At 53.5% G+C, this 26,447-nt stretch overlaps 1 protein-coding gene across 1 annotated transcript; it reads left to right on the top strand.

The window, feature by feature from the left end:
* Positions 1-1,716: 1,716 nt before the first annotated feature.
* Positions 1,717-20,567, top strand: RBPJL (recombination signal binding protein for immunoglobulin kappa J region like). Its single transcript, XM_066330604.1, has 12 exons — positions 1,717-1,960; positions 8,484-8,568; positions 14,444-14,569; positions 16,124-16,194; positions 16,442-16,557; positions 17,389-17,563; positions 17,937-18,074; positions 18,645-18,754; positions 18,849-18,989; positions 19,289-19,444; positions 19,582-19,685; positions 20,100-20,567. Exons 1-12 carry the CDS (start codon positions 1,933-1,935, stop codon positions 20,371-20,373), a joined length of 1,524 nt encoding a protein of 507 aa, XP_066186701.1. The 5' UTR covers positions 1,717-1,932; the 3' UTR covers positions 20,374-20,567.
* Positions 20,568-26,447: the final 5,880 nt, after the last annotated feature.

Here is a 26,447-nt window from a genome sequence, read left to right as displayed (position 1 = left end):
ACTCTGCCACCAGCACTCTGCAGCTCTCCCTGTCCTAAAGGTTTTTCCAAGGGATACTCTGCACCTCAACAGTTTTTTCATGTCTTTAGGGTGGGATCACTGGGGGAAAAGATATTTAAACTTGTTACCCAAAACATCAGCTTGTCATTTCTCTCCCTCCCTGCCCACCTCTGTGTTGTCTTGCCTTGCCTTTCCTGGCTCCTGCAGGGACATGGATTTATTTCGTTTATTTTTATTCCAGCTCTGGTTGGAAACCCAAGGTGCTAGGGATGGAAATGCCGCAGATAAAACAACTCTCCCCAGGAGATGTGTGGTGCCAGGACTGGGCACAGATACTGGAAGGGTGCTTTTAAGAAAAAAAAAACCACACAAAAATTCATTTTATCAGTAGTTATCAGCCAGTATTTATTTAGCCCCAGGAGGTCTCAGCTGTAAGTAATTCATCACCAAGGCTGCTGTTTAATTGCTCAGTGGTTACGTGCAGCCCTGAACACCATGTCTTTGATAGCAGGGACACTGATAATAGGTTTAACAGCTGCATCTTAAAACTGTCTCGAGACTCAGTGTTCACACCTGGAAAACTATATTAAAGAATTAGGAAGACAGAAAAGGAGGACATGAGGATAGTGGGATCCAGAACACTCACTCAAAGTGAGAGACGTGGCCTTTCCCTGGAGGCGAGCAGCCCGGAACCAGCCGGGACCAGCCCGGGACCAGCCTGGGACCAGCCCGGACCAGCCGGGACACGGTGACTCCGCGGCAGTGCCGGGAGCTCCTGCAGAGCCAGAAGAAGGACCAGTGGGCTCTCTCTGGCTGAGGGGATGAGCAGGGACAGAACCTGACAGGTCTTTTCCAGGGGGCAGAGGTGAGCTTTGTTTTGTGGCCAGGATTGCTCGGACACCTGTGTCACTTCACCACATGCGAGCAGAGGGGCAAACAGCACTCCCCAGCTTTGTTTCCCCATTTATTTAGCAAATTCTTTTTGCAGTGCTGCTTCTTTCCTGGGAGAAAGTACTCACAAAGCACTAAATATTTTCGGGACAGCTATGCCACCTAGAACATTTCTGCAGCTCTCTTCTCTCACCTCCCTGCAGTGGCAGGCTGCTATGGAGCCTGTGTCTCACAGCATCCAGAGAATTTCAAAGACAGCCCAGGGGGAGGAATGAGCTGTCGGGCCAGGAACCAAGAAGGAGAAAACCAGTTCACGACTGATCTATTTTTAACAGCATCTCAGCTTTTGGATGAAGTCTTGGCTCTCCCCACAGCTGGAAGGGCTGATGCTGCCTGGACAGGGCAGGGCATGGCAGCTCAGTCATATGCTGGTCCTGGCAGCAGAGACCAGGCTGGGACAGTGTCCTGGTCCCTGATTCAACTTAATGCCCAGTTCTGCCCCAGCAGCAAAGGGACAGGGAAGCAAAGATGATGGGATAGATGTCCCCCAGTATCTCTCCCACCATCCCATACTTGGCAATTTCCCTCTACCCTGACCTCCCTGGGGCTGACTTGCATCCCTGTGGAGGGAGTCCTCACCCCCTGAGGGCTCACAGCACCCCTGCAAGCCGTGCAGCAGTGGGAGGGAGATGGGTGGGAAGCGAGCGGCTGGCAGGCAGGTGCTGCGGGGCAAGGCAAACAGCGCCGGCTGCAGCGCCAGAGACCTTGAGATAACACGGAGCTATAAAGGAAAAAAGTCCAGGCAAGGTGAGTGCTGCTGCCTGGGCTGGCTCAGCCAAACCCTGCAGATGAGCTGAGAGGGACACTCGGACCATTCCTGACATTTCTGAGCAACCCAAGGGGAGAAACCATTGTTGCTTTTCAGTGCTGAAGGAGGTGCTCAGTGCGGGATGCAAGGAGGGTGACCAAGGGGACAGCCACATGTAAGGACAGAAGGGTCACCTCCTCTTGACTCTACACGTGATCTCAGCCAAGGAGGACATGGAGATGGATCCCCAGGGACAAACAGGTAAGCCAGCACACCTTCCCTGGCCACCTCCACTGGCAGTGTTGCTCCCCAGGGCGATTGCATCCCTCCCTGCTCCACCACTTGTCCGTCTGCTCTCCCTGCCAAATGCTGAGTCTCAGGAAAAACAGCTGCTTCAGGTTTCAGCTTGGCCTCCTTGGCAGCTCTCTCCTGGCTACAGGTTAACAGAAATACTCTGAATATTCCTCTTCTGGTTCATCCAGATGGACCTGGGCACACCCTGCCTCGGGCAAGGCCAAAGGACATGGCAGGGAGCAGGGGGAGGAATGCTGCCAGCTCCCTCCCCTCCTTGCTGCTACGGGGGGCTTTCTGTACTGAACTGTAGAGAGGATGAAGCAGATAGAGAAGGGAGAGGTGGCAGTGCACTCACAGCCCAGGAAAAGCCCTGCCCATAGTGTCACAAGGAGGAAAGCAGGTTGTGGACCAAGGTTATGGAGCCGTGCTGGCTCCAGACCCTGCAAGAAGCCAGGACAAGGGATCACCATGAGTTGCAAGGAGTGGGGAAGAGCTGGGAGTCTGTGAGCAAGCACCAGCCAAGGCAGAGGACTGTCCCATGCAGCAGGCTGTGCACAGGAGGAGGCACACACAACAGGTCCAGGCACACGTGGCAGGGTGCAGGGCACTGGTGCCACATGTGCTACCAGGGAACAGCACCTATTTCTGTGGTGGAAGCCTTGACCGGTGGTAGAGAGACCCTAGACATGATATTGCTGAGATTCACCCTCCTCATCCGCCTCTCCATGCACCCTCCTTTGTTCTGCAGAGCTTTTCTTTGCAGAGACCAAACCAGGCAGTTTTGAGAAATTCAATTCCATCAGTGTTATTTGATGAAAGTGTCAAAAAACCCAATCAAAATATGGCCAGGAGTCCCAGCCCTGAGTCCTTTCACTTAGGGCACCTGAGTTCTGCCAAGACAACAGCAGAAAGACAGCAAAAGCATCCTCAAGCTGGAGGATGGGGAGAAAAATTGTGATGCCCTCAGCAGGACAGCAAGTCATCATCCTTCTAGTCCATGCCTGAGAGAAAGGCTGCCCAAAATTCATGTGGGACCAAGGGAGGAAGGCAGATGTGTGTCTTGCCCCAGGAGACAATGAAGCAACCAGAGCCACCTGGAGAGATGCAGACAACTTACATCATCCTGGAGGCACCTCTTGATGCCAAAATTTGTTGTAGAAACATGGATGAATTGCTGGCACATTGTCCATGTGTTTGCAAGACCTGCAAGCAGTGTGAAAGGATGAGGCCTGGGACAGCCTGAGAGTTGGATCCACCCTCTCCTGGAGAGTTGCCCAAAGGTTGGTTTCTCCCCAATCTCCAGGTGCTCTCTGCTTTCGGATGCCTGGTTCAGTGCTATCTCTGCTGCTCATGAGCACTGAATCCACCCTCAGGACCATTTTATAGGCAGCACTGACCTTGCACTCAATCACAGCTCCAAAATCTCAGTGTTCATCCCCCACAGCAGCTGGGTGACAAAAGGCAAATCCCACCAGAGAGGACAGCAATGCCGTTTTTAGAGCAAGGAAGACTCAGGGACCACAAGCATATCAAGACCATGGAAATGGCCTGAATTTCCAGCCCAAAAGGGTTTTCCCCCAGAGTTTAAGGACTGATGTGTCCTTGGTTTTTCCCAAACACATGTGGGAGAACCAGAGCAGACTCTTTCCAGGACATCACAGAGCTCTCCAGTTACAACTCTGTGGCAGCTTTACTGGGCCAAGTGCCACCTGGAAGGACACGTTGTTTGAAAAACAAGGCTGTATTTCTCCAACAGCACATCAAGGCTCCAAACCCAACAGAAGCAAATCAGCAGGAGTGCTGTAACAGGAAAACCTTGCTGGATGCAGGAGGAACTTCTCTTTTGCTCTGCTTGCTCTCCACAAAAGCCTATTCCCCATTTTATGGAACCCACTCCTCTATATTCACAGGGAGGGCAGGAGGAAGATGGGTTTCTTGACCAGGTCCTTTTGCAGTAATAGATGTCTTTGACTCACAGACAAGTCCTGGCAGGTTTATACTGTGACATGACATTTGAAGTCCCCTTGGGAAGGAAATGCTGGGTATAGCAATGGACAGAGCATCCCCTTCTAGATGCTCTCCAAACAGCACAGGGCATCTCTCTCTATCAGTCCATCTCTAAAAGACCTCCCAGTGCTCTGGCACTCACCTGGCAGGAAAGCCTCTTGCCCAGACAGCCCTGCACCAAAACAAGCTGTACCTGGGCTGCTTCGGCAACAGCTGGCACAAATAAAAGCCGCATTCACTTGCAAATTAAAATGTTAAAGATCTAGCCAAGAGGAAAACAGGGTAGAGGAAAATAACCCTGCCAAATCTCCTTGTTCAACTAATCATGTCAGAGATGGCTCCTGTTTCAGGACTGCTGGTGCCATTTCTCTGTTTCTCTCTGTCCCACTCAAGACCTTTAGGCTGCACTTGTCCCCTGAGCTGCACAACTCAGCCCATGTCCTAACTGCTATTTTCAACAAAACTAGAATACTCTGATTTTGATGGAGAATGATCAACAGGGGACAGATCCACCTTACTGACTCTCTTTAAAAAGCAAATGCTCTTCTACAAACAAGTCCTTGGAAGACAGCTGAGCTGAGCCAAGAGACTTCAAACTTTGGAGAGAAGGATGTCCTGGCCATCCAGAAGCTGACACAGCAATCCATTGCCCGAGTTCTTGTTTTGGGAGGAAGGTGTTAGAGAGCATTTTTTTCCACCAGAAATATGCATGTTCAACCACAAAGGAAAAGAGTCATGGCCCAGATCACCTCCTGGGCTGGTGCAGAGTTCGTCAGCCGAGCTCCTGATGCCGCAGAGCTGGTATGAGATTGATAGTTACTAGCAGGACATCTGTCTCCCAGATCTGCTTGGACCACTATCCCCAGCTGACCTCCAGGAAGTTTACATGGCACAGACAACCACAGAGACCGCCTGCTATTCCAGCCCAGCAATCATGGATTCATTGCCTGACCTCCTTCTCTGAATCTTCATATCATATTTCTCACTCTAGAGATGTGACTCAATGTGTTGGCATAAGAAAACACGCCAGGAGAATATTCTTGTGCCTCTCCCCTTTATCCTGCCCATCCTGCTATGTGTTTAATTGAAATAGCAGAAAGTGAGGAGCGTTTGGCAGCTGCAGAAAGGCACGCGGGGACTTTTTGTCCCTCCTCAGAACAGAAAAGCTTTGTGTCGATGCTTTTCACAGGGAGAAGCTCAAAGGTAACACAGGAAATGTCTCACACCTAACTTCACAGCTTCCACGTCCCACTGGCAGCAGGAGATCTGCTGTCCTGGGACTGGGATGCTGTCACCCCTTAGGAGATGGACCAGACAAGAGCTTCATCAGTGGGCTGTGGCCTCCCTTCTGCCCATGCTGAAGAGCAGGTAATGCTTTGGGGAAGACATCCAAGTCCAGCTGCAGGTGCATGAGCTGTGAATTCCCAAAGGCAGTATTTTTCCATGTGTGGAGCTTGCCTGATTTTCCAGCCCAGACAGAGACTCTTGTACAGGGGTTATCTCTGCTATCAGCAGATCTGCTCCCACTGGTTCCTGCCACAGACCATGGACTCCTGTGGGTCCACAGACTACACTCAAAGACTCCTGAACTTGCACATTGGCAAAGCACAACACAGCCCAGAGACAGAAAAGCTGAAGTCTGGAGAGAAACCAAGGTACTGCCACCTCCCTGCAAGGGACAGCAGCTGAGCCCTATGGATTTCCATGTGGGGCACCAGAGGGACCAGGTTAGGGATGGACTCATACGCAAGCAGGGGCCTGCAAAGCAAGAGGATCAGAAGTTTGCAGATAAACAGGCAAAGACAGAATATTGGTGGGGAAGATGGATTCTGACTCCAGTAGAAAACACCAGGAAGGACAAGCTGTGTGAGAACCACAAATGATTCAGACACAGGATAAAACACAGCAGTCTGGAGCATCCCACATGGAAATGCTGCCATCACTGTGAACCAGTCTCTGGGGTCTCCTGAGCACACATCTCTACCCTCTCCTGCTGTAACAGAGCTGGTTTAAAACCCATTCTATTTAGCCAAGACAGGAGAGAACCAAAGCCTTCTAAGAGCTGAAAACATTTGTGCTGTGAGTACCTACAGAGGGATGATGCTCACCAGCCCACAGCAGGTAATGGAGAGCACTGAGTCAGGGCCCCCATGCCCAGCAGAGCAGTGGAGCCCTCATGACAGCTGCATGGGCACCTGATGGAGCCCAAGCGCTCAATTTGCTACTCTTTGGGCCCAAAGTGGAGAAAACACGATTGCTGATAGGTAATGACAAGTGTCAGGAGCCATTCAGCCTCCTGGCTTGGCTGGAGGAGACATCTGGCATGAAAGGGCCCAAGTGGTGCAGGGGGAGTAGCTGACTTTTTTTGTTTCTTTATAAGCACCACTCCATCTATTTTTTTTTCTGTGTTTTTTTCTAGATCCCATTTATTCACTCACGGTAGGACTTGTCTGTAAGTCTCGTGTGTGTGTAGACACAAATGCTATTTATCTCCCCTCCGTGTTTCAGCCATATTCATCAGGCATTTGTAAATGGCATTTTATGAGTGCTGAGTTTTTAACAAGGCAGGCACACTGCTCCAGACTGAACAAAGGGGCCCCTATTGGAAACTTTAAAGATGTTTAAACAAAGACTTCTCTTGAAAACCTTTAACCCCTAATGCCAACCTCAAGGGAAACGCTATGTTATGAGCAATCAGAGCACAAACATCTTCTGTGACCACAGATTGCCTACAACGAGCTGCCTTGTTGGCCACAGCTTCTCTGTTTGTCAACCAGGCCAGCTCCCGAGCCCATCCTGTGCTGAGCACACATGGTTTCTTTAATTCTTCAACAACAAATGAAAGTTACAACTTCCACAAAAATCAACAACAGCCTTTCCCCACTGGATGCAGCAATACCCTGCCTGCTTCGATGAAAAGTGTTGTTTTTCTGCAGACACCAAGATCTGTCTAGCGGTTTCCAGAAGGGAATTTGCATTTCAGATGAGGCTGAATTTATCCATATCCTAGTGGCAAACATCAGGGCTGAGATCTGAGAGATTTCCCCATACATAGCTTTTTGCTGATATCAACAGCAATCTAATGAATTCCTGCAGAGATTGCAAGAATCTGCTTGTGAAATGCAGTTTCTACTTGTTATTCTGAATCTGCACACTCACTGCCTGAGATTAATTGCTCCCATTCTTGAAAACATAAAAAGAAAAAAATCTTTATTATCAAGAGATGCTACAGAGGGTCCCACAGGGAGGGGTCCCAAAGGAAGAACTTTGTAATAACTTTATAAATAATCTGGATTTAATTGAAGCAAAAAAACTGTGTTTAAGCAAAAGAGGCAAAGCCCTGTGCCTCATCTCAGAGCTGGGACTGAGAACAGGCCCCTCTCATGGACTCCTGCTTCCCTCAGTGCTACTGAACACAGGTGGTGGCTTCCATTGACATGGGACAGTCCTGTTTCCCCGCCATCCTCCTCAGCCACACCGGTTCCCACTCTGCAGCCTGCCTCCTGAATGGATTCGGCAGCTTTCTGCACCACAGCAAAGGCTGTCTCTGCAGAACCCGGGGCAAAAGCCCAGCAGAGCACACAGCACCACACCGTGGATCTGCTCAGCTCCGCTGAGTGAGCGAGTGCGTGTCCACACAAACACAATGAGAGCAGAATAATCTGGTTTTCCAAACAAGTTTTCCCATGTAATTTCTTGGAACAGAAGTGCCCAAAGCTAATTTTATCCCGCGAAACAGTTGGAATGATAAGCGGAAAGGTGGATGATTGCTTGTGCAAACGAGTATGCACAGACCCAATTTTCCAGTCGTGCAGAAACGGTGCATAACAAACTTAGAGTACACTTCTGAGCTTATCTTCCTGCCGGATCTCGATCTCCTGTTGCTCAGTACACCTTGCCCAGGTGCACCAGACCCTGTCATTCTCCGCTAAGAGATCCTCAGTTGTGTAAGCAGGGACCTGCCCGACAGCTAGGCAAAAGGTGAGCAGGGCAGCAGCCGGAGCCATCCCCACAGCGCAGAGGAGTTCGCATCCCTCGCACACAGGCACCGAGGGGCCGAGCGGGTGCCGTGCCCCGGCTGCCCCACCGAACACACCGCTGCGGGGCCAAGCCCGTGCGGCCGGGGGTCGGGAAGGCTCCAGCCCACAGATGGAAGGAAAAATCCTTAGGGGCGAAGGTTATGCTCTTCCCCTCCTCCCGGCTTTGCTTTCTGCTCCTGGCGCCCAGGATCGCCTCTCCCCTTCCTGCCAGCCCCGCTCCAAGGCAAAGCCCCCTCGGAGGCTGCCAATGTCCGCGGCGGCGCTCGGCAATGCGCACAGCCCCGCCGGGCCGGGCTGGGGTCGGCACCGGGACCGGGACCGGGACTGGGACTGGGATCGGGATGGGGATCGGGACTGGGATCGGGACTGGGATCGGGATTAGGACCGGGAGCGGACTCACCCGCAGCCTCCTCACCGTCCTCCTGTGGTGTCCCTCCCGGCAGGGGCGGCGGTGCCCGCGGAGCCCCTCAGCGCCCTCACTGTGCCGTGCCGGCCGCGGAGCCGCTCCCCGCCGCGCTGCTGGCTCAGGTACGCGGGGCGGGCGGCGGCGGGGCCCCGGCGGCATTTAACGGGGCGGGGGAGCGGGGGGGCGGCGGGGCGGGCACGGGCCGGCCCCGGGGCAGCGCCGGGAGCGGGGGGGACTCGGGGGCTGCCACCTGCCCCCGCCCCGCCGTGCGGGTCCCCGCGGGAGCTGCCCGCAGGTGGAACCGGCACCGAGGGGTGAGCGGGCCGGGACCGGCCCTGGGCTCACCGGCCTGGAGGGCCCGGCTGATTTTAGTGGGTTATTTTCCTTTTTTCTTTATTTTTCTCTATTTTTTAATCCCTTTATTTTTCTATCTTAATTTTTATTTTTTCTTTATTTTGTAGTTCTTTCTTTATATTTTTCTTTCTTTTGTCTATTTTTCTCCTTTTTTTTTTTTTCTTCTTTTTTTTTTTCTTTTTTATTGTTTCTTTCCCTGCTGGGGGAGTGCATCTGGGAGCCCCCTTAAACTCAAAAGTTCATGGAAAAAGCTTAATATCCATTTGACCTACAGTGTCCTGGAAGTTTAGAAACATCAGCAGACAGTGGCTGCAGTGTGGGGAGGTGAGTTTGAACCAGGAAACTGCAGACCAGAGCTTGGAGGGCTGTAGAGCCTCAGGTTAAGCTTCCATCGAGGTCAACTGATGTGCACTGGAGATCATCAGCAGACGCTTCTTAGGAAACCCTGGAATAGACCTTCCCAGTTCTCCGCTTCTCCCAGCACTTAGATCAATCTGGTGGTGGCAGGAACCACCTTTAGTGCTTTATAGGACTGTGTTGTGGTGCTTTAACAGCACTTCCCTTCCTCTCTGCACACAAGGAGCAGAGAAAGGAGACTCCAGTAAATCACCCCCACTGTCTGAATTTTCTAGCAGATGTCTATCAAACTTGGGCATTTTGAGGGTGTTGGTGCTGCTGAGGTACCCACCCTGGCTGCCCACTGCTCCCTGCAGAGCTCACTGCCACAGGCTTTCCATGCTTCCTGCTCTCTGCCACTGTTTGCCCTTGGTGTGGTCGATAAATCCCCCAGGCCTAGAAAAGGCTGAATTTCACTTGTGTGTGCAGTGAGGAAAATACAGGATTTATAAATACCCATGCATATACAAGGGCTGTGGGTTGGGTTGGTCTGGATTAAAGGAGGTATTGAAAAATGAGGGAAGCCAGAAACTGCAGGCTTCTCATTTCTGTGATTTCTAATGGCTTTTCCTTTTGCATAAACATTGCGTTGACTCCATACCCAAGAGCACTGCAGGCATTTTCTCTCCTGATCTGCACAAAATATAACCCAGACCGCTAAAATGGATATTTTTTATTAGGATGTTTGGTTTCCCCAAACTGAGGGAAGAACAATTTGCCCTCTGTGGCAGCAAGTCCCCAGCAAGCTTCAGGGCAGCTGTGTCCTGAGCGAGGCAAACTGCAGCTCCTTTTTTAGAGGGGGGGGAAGCAGAAAATTAAATCTCTGCACTTCAATTCAGTGCTACCTGCACTACTTGGGGACACTGTTAGTGTGAGTCCCAGTTCTTGTATAAAGAGGTGATTTGAAGACCCAGTTTCTAAACAATAGCTGCCAGGGTTGTATTTTGGTCTCCAGAGTCGGGTACTTTCATTCCCAGGGGACCAAATATATCAGATCCCTTCCTCAGCAGACTGAGCTGGTGAAGCTCATTGAAGTGAAAAGGAGCAGGGCAGAGGGCAGTTCGCTTCTCCCAGTGCTTGTAAAGAGCTTTTTCTTCTCCTGCAGTAGCCCAAGGGTGTGCACACAGAAGGTGACGTGTGGACCCGGGTATGTCCCGCACAGGGAGCAGCATTCCCCAGCTGGAGGCAGGACAAAGCTCTGAGTGATGCCCCTGAACACTTGCTGCTGGGAGGGAGAGGGATAATTTTCAGCTGTGGTGGTAAACATCAGGTCTCCTAAAATCAGCAATGGAACTGTGGGGTCCAACCCTACCCAAGCCTCTCGGCGCCTGTCTGGGATCTCTGTGTGCCCACATGAAACAGCCCTTTGCAAGGTGGTCCAGCTGTGTGTCTCCTGTGGAAAGCACACAGAGCACTCCTCCTTTTCTGCTTCATTTCCCACGGGAGAGAGCACAGCAAATCCCCTGGTGTACCTTGGGTCTCTCCCACCTCAAGCACCAGGGCAGAGCCACCCTAGAGATGCACCACAAATGCACTCACACCCTCTCCTGAGGCACATCCTGACCTAAAGCAAAGGAAAAGCCTCGGTAAGTGGTGCCAGGCTGAGCAGGGAAGGGGAAAGCCTTCCAGAAATCAGTGTAGGAGAAAGGTGGTGGATCCCCCCTTGCTCCCCCCCCCTTCATTCTACATAATGCCCAACTGTGTGGAGAGCAGTGGAGCCCCAGCCAAGACCTCAGGCTCTGAAAAGGCAGCTTTTAGTGAGAGCCGTAAGAGCCTGGCCCGTGTGGTGCTGCTAACATGACACTGAACTAACACTGCACTACAACCAAAGCATTTTAATAATTTAATATAATAAATGTCAGAAGGGAGTGAATAATTCTCTGTAACCCTGAGGAGGCTGTAGGTGCCAGAAGGAGCCAAGTGGGTATACTGAGCTGCTTTAGCAATGGCCCTTTGACTCCCTGAAGATAAATTTAAACCAGATGATGGATGCTGGGTGGTCGCCTCTGTGGGCAGAATGGCAAGCGCTGTTCAGAAGTGCGTCACTGACACAATTTAGCCCCAAAATTTGGAAGGCAAGGGCCGCAGAGAATGGACAAAGAAAAGAAGGCCAAGTTTCTAGGTAGTTGTTCCTCCAGCTGGACATCAAATCTGAAGAGCTACCTTCTGTTTACCTGCCTTTGGCATGCACATTCCCACTCCAAGCAGTAAGTAGCATGTGGATAACTGTTCCAGAAGGCTCTTAAATAAGCTCCAGGCAGTGACCCATGTGCCTCTGGCATTATGCAGGATGGCAGGGAGCAGTGATACCTGCACAAGCCTGGCCCTGCCCTAAGCTACTGCTGTGGGAGGCTCTGCAGAGCAGGCATTGCTGCAGCCCACGCTGTCAGCACACGTCTTAATCCACAGGGCTTGGCAATTTGCTCCTGAACACTCCCTGCCACTGCCTGGCCTCCATACCAGGCTGTTCCTTGCTTTGCCAAGGGGCTAATGGCAGACAAGCCCCACAGGGAGACCCCAAGCTTTGTGGATGAGCACTGGTGACTGTGTTGGTGACACTAACAGGGATGCAGAGTGTGACACTGCAGCTGAGACACAAGGACCTAAAGCTATACTCCTAATTTTACGCAGCACACTGAACGATGAGACTCACCAGGAAAAAATTCACACACCCAGCCTAGCTCTTCCCTGCTGTGTGCCCGTTGTCTCTGACAAACTGAGGGTGAAATGCTACTGAACAGAGCCAGCAAGGTTCAGTACTCATTTAACACTGTGTTGCATTAGTGTGAAAGAGTATCCAGGGTCAGGCCAATTTCCTTGATAAATGTCCACATTTATCCCAGTCATATTCAGTTGTTCTGAAAAAAAAATAAAGAAGAAAAAGAAGAAGAATAAAAAAACCAACCAGTGAACCAAAAAAAAAAAAAGAAAGAAAAAAGAAAAACCCAAAACCAACCCAGAGTTTTACTGAGAGATTCCCAAATAGCGCTTTTATATGAAGGGAAAAATAGCAAAGGCGGATCAAAGCTGAAATCACACCATGGCTTGGCAGCAGAGGAGTGAAACAGCTGCAGATTGCCATTATGGAAAAAGATTAAATAACTTTCTTAAGGGATCTCTTTGGCTGTGCAGAGATATAAACTATTCATTGGCTAGAAAGTGGAGTGAAACTTCTCAGCAAGACTGAGTGACCCACCATGGAGCAGCCACTGGTGGGATGCTGGTTGATAAAACTCTGCTTCAGTGTGCTGGAGCAGGAGTCTTCCAGCACCACGATGGAGGGAACAGGTACAGCCTTGGCAAAGGAGCTCCTTGTCCCTTGCCATGAGTGCTGTGGGGTGAGCCAGGGCTAAGCCCAGAGCCCTGTGCTGGCAGCAGCTCTGGGGCTGCCACAGGAGCAGAGCCTGGTGGCAGCCTGTGCTCTGCAGTCAGGAATGGCCATAAAATATTCATTTTCCAGGCACAGAGTAGCAGTTAATGCTGTGGGTGACACTGACACTGGCCCTGGCTGTAAATCTGATTCTGGCAGGGCTCTGTTGATTTGTGTTTACTAGTGATCCAATAACACATCTAGGATAAAGAACAAGGAACAAGGAGGGCAGGAGATTATATTGCCCCTCCAGTAACCAAACAGAGCACATCTGTGCAGTGCAAAGTGTCAGGTCCCTGTGGCAGTGTTCACAGAAGACACTGGGTAAATATTTGCTTGTATGGAATATGTGTTTTCCTTCCTTATAAAACAGGAGAGCATCAGCTCCATCCAAAGGTGGGAAAGCTGGAACTGAAGTGATATGTGTTAAAGCGAATTGCAACATGGGTGCTAAAAGCTGTAAGGGCACAGCCTTTTTAAAAGTGTTGCACTGGGAAGAACAGAGCTGGCAGGCCAGCTCTTCTAGAAGGTGTCTTGGGATGACTGCTTGCAGCCTCTCTCCCAGGGAGCTTGCTCTGGCCTCTGAGCCCAGAGGAGCTCACCATGAGGAGCCTGCCTTGGGGTGATGGCAGCACCAGGCTTACCTCTCTTCACACATTTGATCCTTTATGCTCTCAACTTTTCTCCATTTCTAGCCCGCTTAAGGGGAGGAGAGAGTATGTTTAATGGGAATGCTCCCCTGCACACCTTTTGCAAGTTCCTCCATGCATGGCCATGGCTGATGCCCCTACTGTCACCCCTTCTCCTCTGAGTCATCCCTCAGCGCTGCCCACAGCCCCCAGATGCTCTCCCACAATTACTCTGATGTTTTCCACTGAGGCTGGGGTTTCACAGCCTTCCCTGGCCTCTGCTTTACTACCTCTGTCTGATAGGAGAGTCCTCACCAGCCAGGCTGGGTCCCCTCAGTAGGAGCAATGTTCCCAGTGGCCACGTTAACAGATGTGCCAAGGAGAGACTCCTACACAGGAGTGTAATCCTACTCCTGTGGTTTCATTTTATCCAGTCAAATATCCCAAACTCAGCGAATGCTCCTGCCCCAAACCCAGGGGGTTTAGGGGCTTTCAGCAGGGCAGGGGCTGGTGTTGTTCAGTGAGTGGTCTCCCCTCCTCTGAAGGCAAGGCAGCACCACAGAAAGCCTGCACAGCTGACACCCCAGAGCTCTCCCCCCTTGCTCTCCCCAGTCCTTGCACACATGCCCAGGTGGCAGAGCAGGGTGTCTCAGACCCACCTCATCTCTCTCCAGCTGCTTAACACCCAACCTACCGAGTTAACAGAGTCAAATGCCAGGTGCTTGGGAACTCCTTCTAGTTAATAGAGCAGAAACAATCAGAAGAACCACCTACCTTTTAGGTCTCGGAGAAAAATGCAGCTATTTTTACCCAACATCCCCTACAGAAGCCAACGAGTGGCTCCACCTGGCATGGCAGCTCACAGCTGCACTCACAGCTCTGCAGCATCGCTTCCCAACTCACCCTAAAGCCATACAGCAACAAGCAAATCAGGTGGAGAACAAATTAATAATTATTTAAAGCACAGCCACCATTGCATGGGGCTGGAAATCTTAGCAATGTCCTGTGTGCGTTCGGTGCCAAACTGATGAAGCAGTTCCATTAAGTTATTCCATTATCCAAACTTGATGTTTTTCAATGCTAGCACCATTCTTAGAGCAGCTGAGCTGCAGTGCTTCCTGATGGGAAAGCCTTTCCACCTTCCCCACCCCATCAGGCTGGACATGGAGGGAGCTCCTTGCTCCCTGCTGGGCTGGGCAGGAGCTGGCTCTGGTGCCACTCTGGTGCCAGGGAAATTCTGTCTCCTAGATCCAACCCATACCAGGGCAGCCTGCTCCAGGACAGCGTGAGGAGGTACCTGCAGCTGCCAGCAGACCAGACTGTGCTGATCCTGCACGCCAAGGTTGCACAGAAATCCTACGGCAATGAAAAAAGGTGGGAGATGCTTCCAGCTTCCCTGATAACCACTTCTAAATTCAGTTACCTGATTTCAGCCTTGCTGGATTTCGCTGATCTAAGCTGGTGGAGCAGATTGTCTGACATATCCCCTCTGCATTCATTCATGACATCTTTTGCATCCAAAGCTATCATATAATCTCCATGAACTGTATAACACAAGAAAGGTATTAGCTCCAACCTGCATCCATCCCAGTTAGACATTCCCAGTGGTTAGGTTCTTTCCATGAAGCGATAAAGAAAGATAAAGTAAAAGAAGTCAAGAATTGATTCAAATCTCACCCCCCAAGAAGGAAAGGCTAGTGTTTTAACTGCCCTCTAACTCCTGTCTTAAAATCTGCACGGCCACAGCAGGGGCTGGGGCGTTTCCCTCAATGCCAGTGGTCTCCAAAAAGCTGCTATATTTGAAAATCCTACCCACACTGCAAAAACACCTTGAGGTTCTGGCTTGAATCTCCAGAATTGCCACTCCCTGGCAGTGACATCAGACTGCGGCACTGCAATGTAATTAATCCCCCATTAATCCTTGTGATAGAAATACTCCCCCGTTATTACTGAGGATGGAATAGCTGTGAGGCGACGAGCTCAGCCTCCAAGGTGTAACCACCCAGACCCCAGCGACCCCAGGAGACAGCTCTGGGATGGGCTGGCTGTGCTTACAAAGTTCTCACCACATCCACTCTCCTGCCAGGGGCTGCTGCTCCACAGGTAAAGAAAGTTATTTCAGGACTGAATCTCCCAGCCAGGAGGGAGCCCTCTCATCACAGCCTCTTTTCTCTGCTCCTGACCCTGTGCAAGGGGTGAGTGTGAAAATCAGACACCAGGTCTGAAAAGGGAGAGAAAACCTGCACAGAGCTCCCAGGTTAAAGTTCGAAGGTGCTGCTGCTGTTTTCCTTAATAGTGGCAGTCAGGAGCCTGTGCTGTGGATGAGTTGTTTAAATAACCTGTACCCAGAACTTTAGGGCTCCAAAATGTCCAACCCCCTGCACTGGTGTTTTCTCTGCTAGTGCTTTACCCAGTATCAATAGAGGATGAATTTACACCATTCACACCGGTGCAAAGACAGTGGAAACCCAAATAAAACACAGGAAAATGGGTTTCCAAACTTCTGGCTATAGATTTATTTGCACTGGGCTCCAAAACTGATTGTGAATGTAAACTCTGTTCCCAGCCTGCTGAAGCTCCCACATGGCAGTCAGGCAGAGGTGGGGTGTGATCACTCCCTGTCTTTGGAGGAGCTGGAGGCGCGGGTGCCAGGGTTCCTGTCCTCCCATCCCAGGGCCATCCTGGCACTGGTGGGATCGTGGCTGCCGGTGGCAGCACCAGATGTGGCAGCTGTTGAGGCTGGAACCAGGCACTGGAGGCAGGGCAGAGGGTCCCCAGCCCCTTGCTGAGCTCTATGTACCTCCCAGGGTACAGGGTTGCCCCCAGTGCTGGCGATCCCCAGTGAAGGTCTCTGCTCTCAGCACAGCCACCCCAGCACCTTTTCAGGGTGCTGAAGAGCAGTGAGAAAATGCCCTCTTATCTCTGCAGGTTTTTCTGCCCTCCACCTTGTGTTTACCTGAGCGGGCCAGGATGGAAGTTAAAGCAGGAGCAGATAAAAGGTGAGCACTGGGCAGCAGCCCTGGACTCTCCTCCCTTCCTTCCTGCACCATGAAGAGCTGCTCTCTGCCTCTGCAAAGGGGACAGTGAGTCTGTTTATGTTGGGTTTGGCCCCCCAAACTCCTTTCCTGCTCAAGCCTGAGCCCCTGGAGTGCAGATCTAGGAAGGGCCAGAGCTTGGCCATGCTCCTCTCCTGGAGAAGCTGAGCCTGTGTGGGGGGCTGGAAGGTGTTTCTCTTGTCTGTTCCAGCCAGGGACCTGGGAGAGGCTGGATTTCGGGTGTGTGGGTACATGGGGCTGGACAGCATGGGCAGCAGCCTGATGGAGACCCAGAAGCTCAGCTTTGAGGAGCAGCCAGATGCAAAGGTAAAGCCCGTGGCTCCCTGGGGCTGTGGGGATCCCCCTCGTGCAGGGGCTGGGCTGTCACCAGCATCATCCCACACCCTGGGATGTCACACCCTCCCCATCCTCAGCATGTCACAGTTCTTTTCTCCTAGCCATAATCCCCCACTCTGCCAGCCTGTTGTGGCACGTGAAGCAATCCAGGCAGCCCAAAGATCCCCGTCTTTCTCTGGAACCATGTCTCAGGCTGACAGCCCTGTGGCTGCCAAAATCTGCACAGTTCCCTCAGCCCTGGTTCCTTCTCCTGATGAGTGGCACTGCTGCTTGTCACAAAATGAAAGCCTGGTCTTCATCTGCAGATTAACAGCTAAATAAAAACCCCAGTTGATCCCAAAGTTCAAACGCTTCAGCAGAGTTCTAGCATCTTTTGATTGGAGGGGAAAAAAAGGAGAAAAAGCATTATCTGAGGTCCCCAAAGAGCACAGGGTCTGAGGCAGGCCAGGAAGCTCACAGAAAGAGCCTTTGTCTGCAGTGCTTGCCTTGCTGCTAAGGCACAGCATATCGGCCAGGATGAGGGAAACCATAAACCCAGGGTGATTTCTCATGTTATGTGGGATAAATCACACATAACATTCGTTTCCATGAGGAATACTCTGCCCCCAGTGTAAATAAAGCCTCTGCCGATCCCCAGCTCTTCATTCCACCTGTAATAACATCTCTGCTCGTTTCTCCCTTTAAATGAACCCGGGGCTGGTTGAAAGGACGCTATTATGTCCTCCTAGGGAGGTGAGGAGGGTGAGGACAGCTGGTGGGGCTGGGCTGGAGCTGCTGACCACCCCTCTGTGCCCTTGGCAGGGGTTCAGCTGTGCCAAGGCCCTGTACATCTCGGACACGGACAAGCGCAAGCATTTCCGCCTGGTCCTGAAGCTCTTCTTCAGCAACGGGCAGGAGATCGGCACCTTCCACAGCAAACTCATCAAGGTCATCTCCAAACCCTCACAGAAGAAGCAATCCCTGAAGAACACAGACCGTGAGTACAGGAATGGCTCTGTGGGGAGGGAGGTGGGTGCCAGCTCAGGATGAGATGGTCTCTGCTCACAGCTTGGCTCTGGAGTGGTCTAGAGCTCGTGGGAAGTCCCAAAAGAGATAATATCTGACACAGAGCTGTCGCGTTTCCCGATGATTCACCCAGCACAAGGTGTAACGCCCTGACATCGACCTCGTCCCCTCACCAGGTCTCACCCACATTCACACAAGAGAGGAAGGAAGTGGTGGTGGTCAAGGCAGAGAGTGTTGGCTGCTGCCAGGCTGGGTACCCCAGGAACCAGGGCTTGTCCTTGCTGGGCTTGACAGAGCCATCATTCAGTCCTGGCCAGCACTAACCCTGCCACCTCTCCCCACAGTCTGCATCTCCTCGGGCTCCAAAGTGTCCCTCTTCAACCGCCTGCGCTCCCAGACCGTCAGCACCCGGTACCTGTCAGTGGAGGGGGGAGCCTTCATCGCCAGCGCCAGGCAGTGGGCAGCCTTCACCCTCCACCTGGGTAAGCACCCTCGGGGGACACTGATGCCACCACGCCCAGGGCTGCCTGCCTCCAGGCCTGGCTATCCCATCCTGCAACGGCAGCTCTTGGAGGCAAAAGCTGTGGGTATTAGCCTGGAGGTGCAGGAATGTGGCTCAGTCTCCCCTCTGCCCGTCATTCCTCGTGTGGCTCTGGACGTTTCCCACTGGCTTTGAGGGCACAGCGGCTGTAACCAGAGCAGCAAGAGCTGTACTGGTCTGGAGGTTCACAAATCCAAGAAAATTACTTGCCTGGAAGAGGCCAAAGCCCAAAACAGTATTCCTGCCCACGCTGCTTCCAGCAGTGTCCCTGTAAGGTACCGCATCCCCATCTGCTCTCCCGTGCTGGGCTCCCAGGGAATGGTGGGGTCTCCAAGAGAAAGCAGTAAGAAAGCAGTAAGAAAGCAGTAGGAAAGCAGTAGGAAAGCAGTAAGAAAGCAGTAAGAAAGCAGTAGGAAAGCATTAGGAAAGCAGCGGGAGCACGGCCAGACCTGTGCCTAGCAGAGTTAACCTGCTCCCCGGGCGGTGACTCTGCCTCTCTCCCTCCCGGCAGCCGACGAGCGCTGCGCCCGGAGCGAGTTCCCCCTGCGGGAAGGGTACATCCGCTATGGCTCCGTGGTCCAGCTGGTGTGCACGGCCACCGGCGTCACCCTGCCTCCCCTGGTAAGCTCCGTCCCTGCGGGTGCCAGGCTCGCACAGAGCTGGCGGCCCCCCGGCTCCGAGCGGCCGTGCCATGGCGGGATGCTGCCGCCCGCAGATCATCCGCAAGGTGATGAAGCAGTACGCCATGCTGGACGTGGATGAGCCCATCTCCCAGCTCCACAAGTGTGCCTTCCAGTTCCAGGGCAGCGACCGCATGTACCTGTGTCTCTCCACAGACAAAGTGATCCAGTTCCAGGTATGGCAGTGCAGGAGCAGGTGACCTGCCTGCTGCCATCTCCCCGAACTCCTGTGTTGTGTCGGGCTGGGGAGCGTGTACTGGGAGGGGTCTCGCATCCAAACTAAGGCCAGAATCATGGCAAAGCTTTGGTGGGGACGCTGAAACTGAGGTCATTGGAAAGGAATCATGATCCCCATTTCCCCATGAGCAAAGCGGTCAGGTGCTGGAACCAAGACACTGAGGGCAGAAGCCAGGCATCCCAGCCCCATTCCCCACCATCTCCACTGCAGCGTTCGGAGCTCTGACACTCCTCACAGGCATCTCCCTGCCCGAAGGAAGCCAACCGGGAGCTGTTGAACGACGGCTCGTGCTGGACCATCATCAGCACGGAGACGGTGGAATACACGTTCAGCGAGAGCCTGGCCTGCGTGCGGGAGCCCGTCAGCCCCGTGCCGCTCATCGCTGCCCTGCAGGTCGGCACAGCCCCGGGCTGTCCCCTCCCCGCCCCTGTGGCATCTCCCAGCTTTGGGAATGAGATGCGTATGCTGTGGGAGAAGGAGTGTGGCTCACTCTGCCGCAGTAACCCTGCCACACTCTCTGCCTGTCACAGCTCACAGGCGGCGGGGACGTGGCCATGCTGGAGGTGCAGGGGGAGTATTTCCATGCACACCTCAAGGTCTGGTTCGGAGATGTGGAAGCAGAGACCATGTACAGGTAACACAGATGAGGAAGCTGGGCAGAAGGGAGGAAACAGAAGCCTGTTTCCTGGGCACATCTGGGAAGGATGTGGTTACAGACCTTGGGGACAAGAACACTTGCATTGCCCATGGTGCAGGGGCAAGCATGAGCACTGCAAGCAGAGGCAGGGATGAGTCTGGTGCCTGCTCTGTGCCCTGCCTGCAGTCTGGAGATAGCCATGGGTGGGGGACAACAGGGATTTCAGGGAACTGCAAACAACCAAGCACCCCTGGCAGAGAGGAATGAAAGACTGGGAGGAGAGAGGAAGCCAGTTGGAGGCTGCACACTGAGCTCCAGGATGGAGGAGAAGTGCAGTCACTCACTGCTGGCTGCTCCTGCACAGGACCTTCCTCGGTTAATGCACGTTTTCCTCTCCTGCACTGTGTCCAGGAGCCCCAAGTCCCTCGTGTGTGTCGTCCCTGATGTGTCTGCATTTGGCAGTGACTGGAGGTGGCTGCGATATCCCATCACGGTCCCGCTCCTGCTGATCAGGGACGATGGCCTCATCTACTCCAGCTCCTTCACATTCACCTACACCCCGGAGCAGAGCTGCATCCCAGGGCAGCAGGTCCTCTCAGATGTTCCCCAGGACTCGGACAGATTACTCGACAGCATCCACCAGGAGTTTACCAGGACCAACTTCCACCTCTTCATGCAGACCTAGCAGGCTGGGCAGGCAGAGGCTTGGCCTCACTGCTGGCTAGGGAAGGGGAACAGCCCTGAGCCATGCTGGGGAGGCTCACCCAGGGCTTGGAGTGACCCTGTCCCCTACTCACTGAACACCCACCATGCTCCTGTGATCTACTGATTTATCTCTTTCTCACAGCAACATCTTACACTGCTGAGATCTCACATGACAGCATCAATAAATCAGGCTTGAAGGACTCTTTACTGATTCAATTGCCTTTTTACTGACTTGCATGATTTACCTGCATGTTAGCTTAGAGCACCACAGCTCCCTCAGTGTCCTCAGTCCATATATTCAAAGGCCAGGAGAGACAGGGATAATGCCTGAATGCGACCTTAAGTGTTACTGATCCATACCAGCAATCTCTGCATCGCTGCTGTGCTTTTCAGCTCAGCAGGAGCTGCTTCCCACCAGCCAAATACCCAGCACCAGATGTTTTGGTTTTTTATTGGAGGCCCAAATGGGGTTATTTAACAAGGAAAAGGGAAAAAGAGAGAAAAAACTTCAGTGCGAAACCCAGCTCCTCCCTAGCTGGCGTGGCTCTGCCAAGTTCTGTTGTTTTACACAATTAGACACACACAGAAATGCAGTGCTGGCATCAGCAGGAAACTGCTGATTTAGATGCCATAAAAAGCAGCCAGGTTTCCTGGAGCTGGACACGAGCATTTTGCAGAGCAGGTCTTTAGAAGCTTTATTTAGATCTCCCTGGCATCCCAAGGCCCATGGTGTACCTGGAAATCTTCTGGTTTGGCAGTCCTGAGCTGGGGTTTGAAACAACCCAGCAGCCAGGCTACAGTGGTAGTCAACCCACCCTGACCTTGGGGGAATGGGCAGGAGGGCAGGGGAAGCACAGCCCCCCAGGACCTGCAGCACCCCAGGATGCACAGGTGGACATCCCTGGAGCAGGTTACCTCCACGTTTTCTGTAACCTGTAATGTTTCAGATGCAGTCCATCCTCAGCCTTGTGTGCGCCCCATGCCACACTGTGGCTCCAGGTGCTGAATTTGGGGCTGCAGAGGACTTGCAGCCTCACACCACCCAGCAGGGAGATGCTCAGGTGTGCCTGGAGTCTCCTCCCTCTGCAGCTTGTCCCTGTCCCTGCCTCCCATGGGAACACAAGAGCTTGGGTCCCCAGCATCCAGGGCATTCAGTGGGCAGCACCTCCCTAAACTCCACCAGGAGATGGGGTTCCTTCTTCCCCAAAACAGGAACCACACTGAGGGTAGAAAGCTGTTGGCAGACCCATCTCTGCATCCGAAGCTGCTGTGGAAAAACTGGGAGAATATTACAGCACATGCCAACAGCCAAGGGCTGGGGGAGGAAAAGGCTGGAGGACAGAAGAAGGGTGTTTACATGGAGATCCACATGGGATTCAAAAGCAAGTTCCTTGAGCAGGTGGCAAAGCCCTAATGTGCTCATTAGGTGCTGGGAGCAGTGGTACAAGACCCTATTGCTCCCATTTCTAGAAAATGCTCGAGTATCTTACACAGGTAGGGGGGGCAGTGGGGGCTTCCCCTGTGCTGCTGCTGTTGCTTGGGCCACCCCATCAGCCCACATTTACCATCCCCTGCACTCCCCTCCCCAGGAAATCCACCCCAGCCCTAATGCACCTGAGCACGAGATACAAGAAAATACTTTAATCAACCCAAACAGAGGATCCCCCGTATTTCCTCCAAAAGCATTTCCTCCCCCACCCACTCAGTGAAGAGCTGGGGGGCTGTGAAAGGATGGGGTGAAGCCTTTTGGTTGCTGCCTGCATCAGCAGTGTCCAGAGCCCACAGGCTCCCCAACCTGCTCCCCTCCTTTGGAGGCCAGGGCATAATTCACATTTTATGAATGGAAAGCACCCTGGGTTATATTTAGCACTAACCCAGACCCAAAGGGCAAGAGGAGCACTGCTTGTTGACTTCAGGGGCTTGGAACAAGCCTGCCTTGTTATGTTTGCAGCACTTTGCCGGTTGGAGAGGCCAAGAAAGCACTGAGTGGCTCATTCTTGAAGCCTGATGGATTGAGCAAACAGCCGCAGTAATTCAAGCCACATGGGGAAAGGGGAGAGGTGGCAGCGGCGGGCTGGGGGACCTCGAGGGGCTCCTGCCTTCCCCCGCCGGCCACAGGCTGCCTTTAATCTGCTTTTCGCAGCGGGTCCCACGCTGGGAACGAGGAGCTTTGAGCTCCTGGAGGCGACACTCGCCTGCCACGAGGAACATATGCTCCACGTCGCGGCGGAGCTGGGAGCGTGGCAGGGCTGTTTATTTGCATAATCGCTGATTAACACAAATGTCTCGGACAGGCGCCAGCCAGGCAGTTGCATGTTCTCGCTCAGGAGTCGGCAGCGCCTGTCTCTGCCGGATCCCACAATAATCCGGGGAGGAAACACGGCCAGTCCCGCCGGCTCTGGCCAGCTGGGCTGCCCGCGGAGCCCGTCTGACAGCTCCGCTCTCAGCTCCCGAGCTCTGCCTGCAGCTTTTCCCTGTCCCCGGGCAGCTGCAAACAGGGCTGGGTATGAAATCCAGCGTGCAAAAACCTCTCCGTGGTTCCAAGAGCTGGGGTGTCAGGAATAGCACCGAATGCGGTAGGGATGCACGGGATAATTGGTGTGTCAGACGTGGTGTTGAGCATCTCCCGGCGATGGTGAGGCTTGAAGGCAGTGGGGATTCCCGGCTCACAGCAGCCCCACCACATCAAGCAGCCTCTTCAGGTCCCAGAGGAGAACATTACCTTTGAAAGCATCAAGAAAAAAATGAAGTCTGCCTTTCCCTCCATGACACAGTACCCCAGAGGACACTAAACCCGTTTGGGGTCTGCCTCCTTCCCTGCCCGAGCCGTCACTGCGCTGCCCGTGTGAAAGAAGCTGCTGCCATCTAGTGAGCCCAGCCCAGTGATCGCACTGCCCGCACTGCCCGGGGCTCGGGACAGCCCGGGGACACGCTGGGGGTCTCTGGCCATCCCTGGGGGACATCTTCTGTCCAAATCAAAGAGTTTGGCTGCTTTTTAAACAGCCACTGCACTGCAGTTTGCCCCACATCACACAGCAGGTTTCCCGATGGGTTGGTTGGGTGTTTTTTAGAAAGAGAAAGGCAGCTGTGGAGCACGTGGAGGGTGGGCAGTGTCCCCTGCCTGCTCACCCAGCCCACATCCCGCTGGTGACACCACTCTTGGCACTGCGGTGGCAGGAGGGCTGGCTTGCTTGTAGGGCAATTTTTAACAAACCTGCAGGAAGACCAGAAAAACTCTGACTAAAGCAGGGGTTTTGCAACCCCTGAGTGCAAGGGGTGGGCAAAGGGGGAGCTGGCCAGGAGGCTGAAAAGAGTGAGACTGTTCTGTACCAGTGAGGTGTTTGCCTCGGCAAGGACAGCCCCAGGGCAGGTCCCTCTGCTGTGCTGTGACTTGGTCACCTCCCTGACAGGAGTGTGGCCAGGGCAGTGGCAATTCTCCCACCCCTGTGGGGAAACACAGAGCTGTAGAGTATCACCAGGGAATCTGCCCCAGGATAAGCTGCTGCAGCCAGTGCTGGAGACACCCACTGAGAGCAGCCTGTCTCCCCTGCTCTGAGCCCTTTGCCTGGGGCTGTCCCTGCCCCACAGCCCCAGGCAGAGCCCCAGGCAGAGCCCCAGGCAGGCCAGGAGCCCATGGCCCACACTGTGCAGTGTAAGTGTCTGTATCCCTGGTCCTCGGGAACAGGAGATATGGGGATGCTGCTCTGCCCATCAGCCAAAGGAAAGGAGAAGGGAAAAACCCTTTCTTGAAAACTGCCCCCAAGGTGTTGATGCCCAGGGCTGAAGCAGTGCACAAAAGGGACTCAGCCAACCAGGCTGAACCAAGGGGCCAGTTACAAGCCATAAAATCCTTCTCCCTTACCCAGCTCGGTCCCAGCAGTACCCACACACCCCAGTGGGGTCCCAGATCAGCCCACCAAGGGCACTCCTGACCCCAGCACACAGGGCCATAGATTTGCACAATGCTCAGAAACCCTGTGCTGATTTTATCCTTTTTTTTTTTTTCTGACAGAGCTATAAATTACCCAGCTGGGCCTCAGGATGCAAAACTATGCTGGGGCCAAAATAAGCCAAGCTGGGTTGCAGAGGAATTACAATTACCTGCTCAAGAGGCTCCAAGCACATTGGGAGCTCAAGCGTGCTGGCCCTGCTGGCCAGGCTCTGAAATAAACCCAAATAACATCAAGGACAGAGTGAGCTGGAGGCACCCATGGGTGCCCATGTCACCAGCAATGCCAGGAGTGGGTGCTATTTACCCCAGGCCAGAGATGGGTGGTTCAGGGGCAGAGACTGCCACGCTTCTGTGCCCACAGCCCTGGGCACTCAGCCCTTCCCAGGCAGCCAAAAACCTTGGGGAAAATTAGGCTTCCTTTTTGTCCATGTATTTTTGTTTGTTTGATTTTGGTTTTGTTTTGGGTTTTTTTCCTTTTTTTCTAAAAGCAAGCTGAAAACAAACTCATTCCTGTCAAGCTCTGGACTCAGGGAAGGACCAAGCCCAGGGGCCAGCCGTGTCCCGCAGGGCTGCAGTGCTGGGTCACTGCCCCAAGGCTGAAGTTTGGTGGCCTGATTGGGGCCACAGGGTCAGTGCTGGACACGGCTGCCTGTGGTCAGCCCCACGGCACAGCACTGCTGGGGGGTTGGGGATGCAGTTTGGGGCTGGATGGAGAGCACTGGCAATCTCCTTTCATCCTGTTCTCAAAAGAAACACGTGGATAGTTTCCTCAGGATCCACTAGGGAGGGAAAGCAGCTTTTGAAGCAGCTTAAATAAACAATGGAGCTTGGAAAACACGGCCCTGATTTCCATGCATTGCTGCAGGAATTAGGGTGCTGACCAGGCAGGCAGTAAGAGATCAGCACTGAGAAGGAAAGGACTGGATGCAGCTCCCTCCCCGTGAGGCCAGGGGGGATTTGGCATCGGTGGAGCTGCCAATGGAGGAGATGTGCAGCCCCCCTGGCTGCTCATGCACAGCCCCAAGGCTGTGGGGCTTGGCAGGACCCTGGGATGGCTTTGCCCAGAGCACTGTGAGGAGCAGGCAGGACCGTGCAATGCATGGAGCACACTGGCACCCAGGTGCAGGGTGGTGCTGGCTGCAAGGATCCCCGTGCCCCGTGTCCAAATCAAGCCTCCTGCCCTGGCTGGGGCTGGGACAGCCGAGGAGTGAAGCCTCAGCTGTCCCACTGCTGCCCCTCACCTCTGCAGCAGACTTAACCAGAGGCAGAAGGAAAGACACTTCATAAACCCACCCCAGCAAATGTCTAAACGAACAGCAGGAGCAGGATGGGTGCCAAGAGGCAGGGTGAGATTTGCTCTTTGCTTTCTGCCTTGGGGCGCCCACCAGGAGCCTGGCTCTGGGAGAGGAGCCCCCCAATGCAGCTGTGGCTCCCGGGGAAGCTGGGGGTGCACCCAGGCTTTGTCCCCAAGGCCCTGCCCGGTGTCACCATCCAGCCGGGCTGCTTTGGTGTGTGTGTGCACGGTGGCCGTCCCCTCGCACGCCGCCGAGAGCCGACACGTGTGTGTGCCCGCAGCGCCGGGCTGGGGGAGCGGGCGGGTTTGAAGGGCTCTTTGTTCCCCCGTGTAATTATACCTGAGCAGCGGAATAGAAACGTGCTGAAAACCCCTCGCTGGACCTTTCTGACAGGAGCCGGGCCGTTTGGCTGCACAGTGGCTCCATTGTTCCCTTCTGTGTGCCTCGAGCAGCCAGAGCACCTCCTGCACCCCCCGCTTCCCCGAACTAAGCAGCCTGGGATTAAAACCCAGGTCTTTTCCCTGCAATAGTGGGCAAAATGCCCCAAGCCTCAGCCCTACCCAGGGCTGGCAGGGCAATGCTGCGGCAGCACGGGCAGGGCCAGCAGTTCAGCCGGTGTCACCCCGGACCTTCATAGAGACATGGGGACATCCATAGGGACATCCATGGGGACTCGTATCCATCCCTGCCCATGGCAAACCCCAGGGGCAGAAAGGGGCACGGGGGAAGGCAGAGGGAGAAATAGAAAGGGGTGGAAGAAGGGGAGAAAGGGGAAAAAAGGAAAGGAAAGGAAAGGAAAGGAAAGGA

The sequence above is a fragment of the Sylvia atricapilla genome, chromosome 16, assembly GCF_009819655.1.
Source record: "Sylvia atricapilla isolate bSylAtr1 chromosome 16, bSylAtr1.pri, whole genome shotgun sequence".
Lineage (NCBI taxonomy): Eukaryota > Metazoa > Chordata > Aves > Passeriformes > Sylviidae > Sylvia > Sylvia atricapilla.
This window is presented reverse-complemented; position numbering and strand designations above follow the sequence as displayed.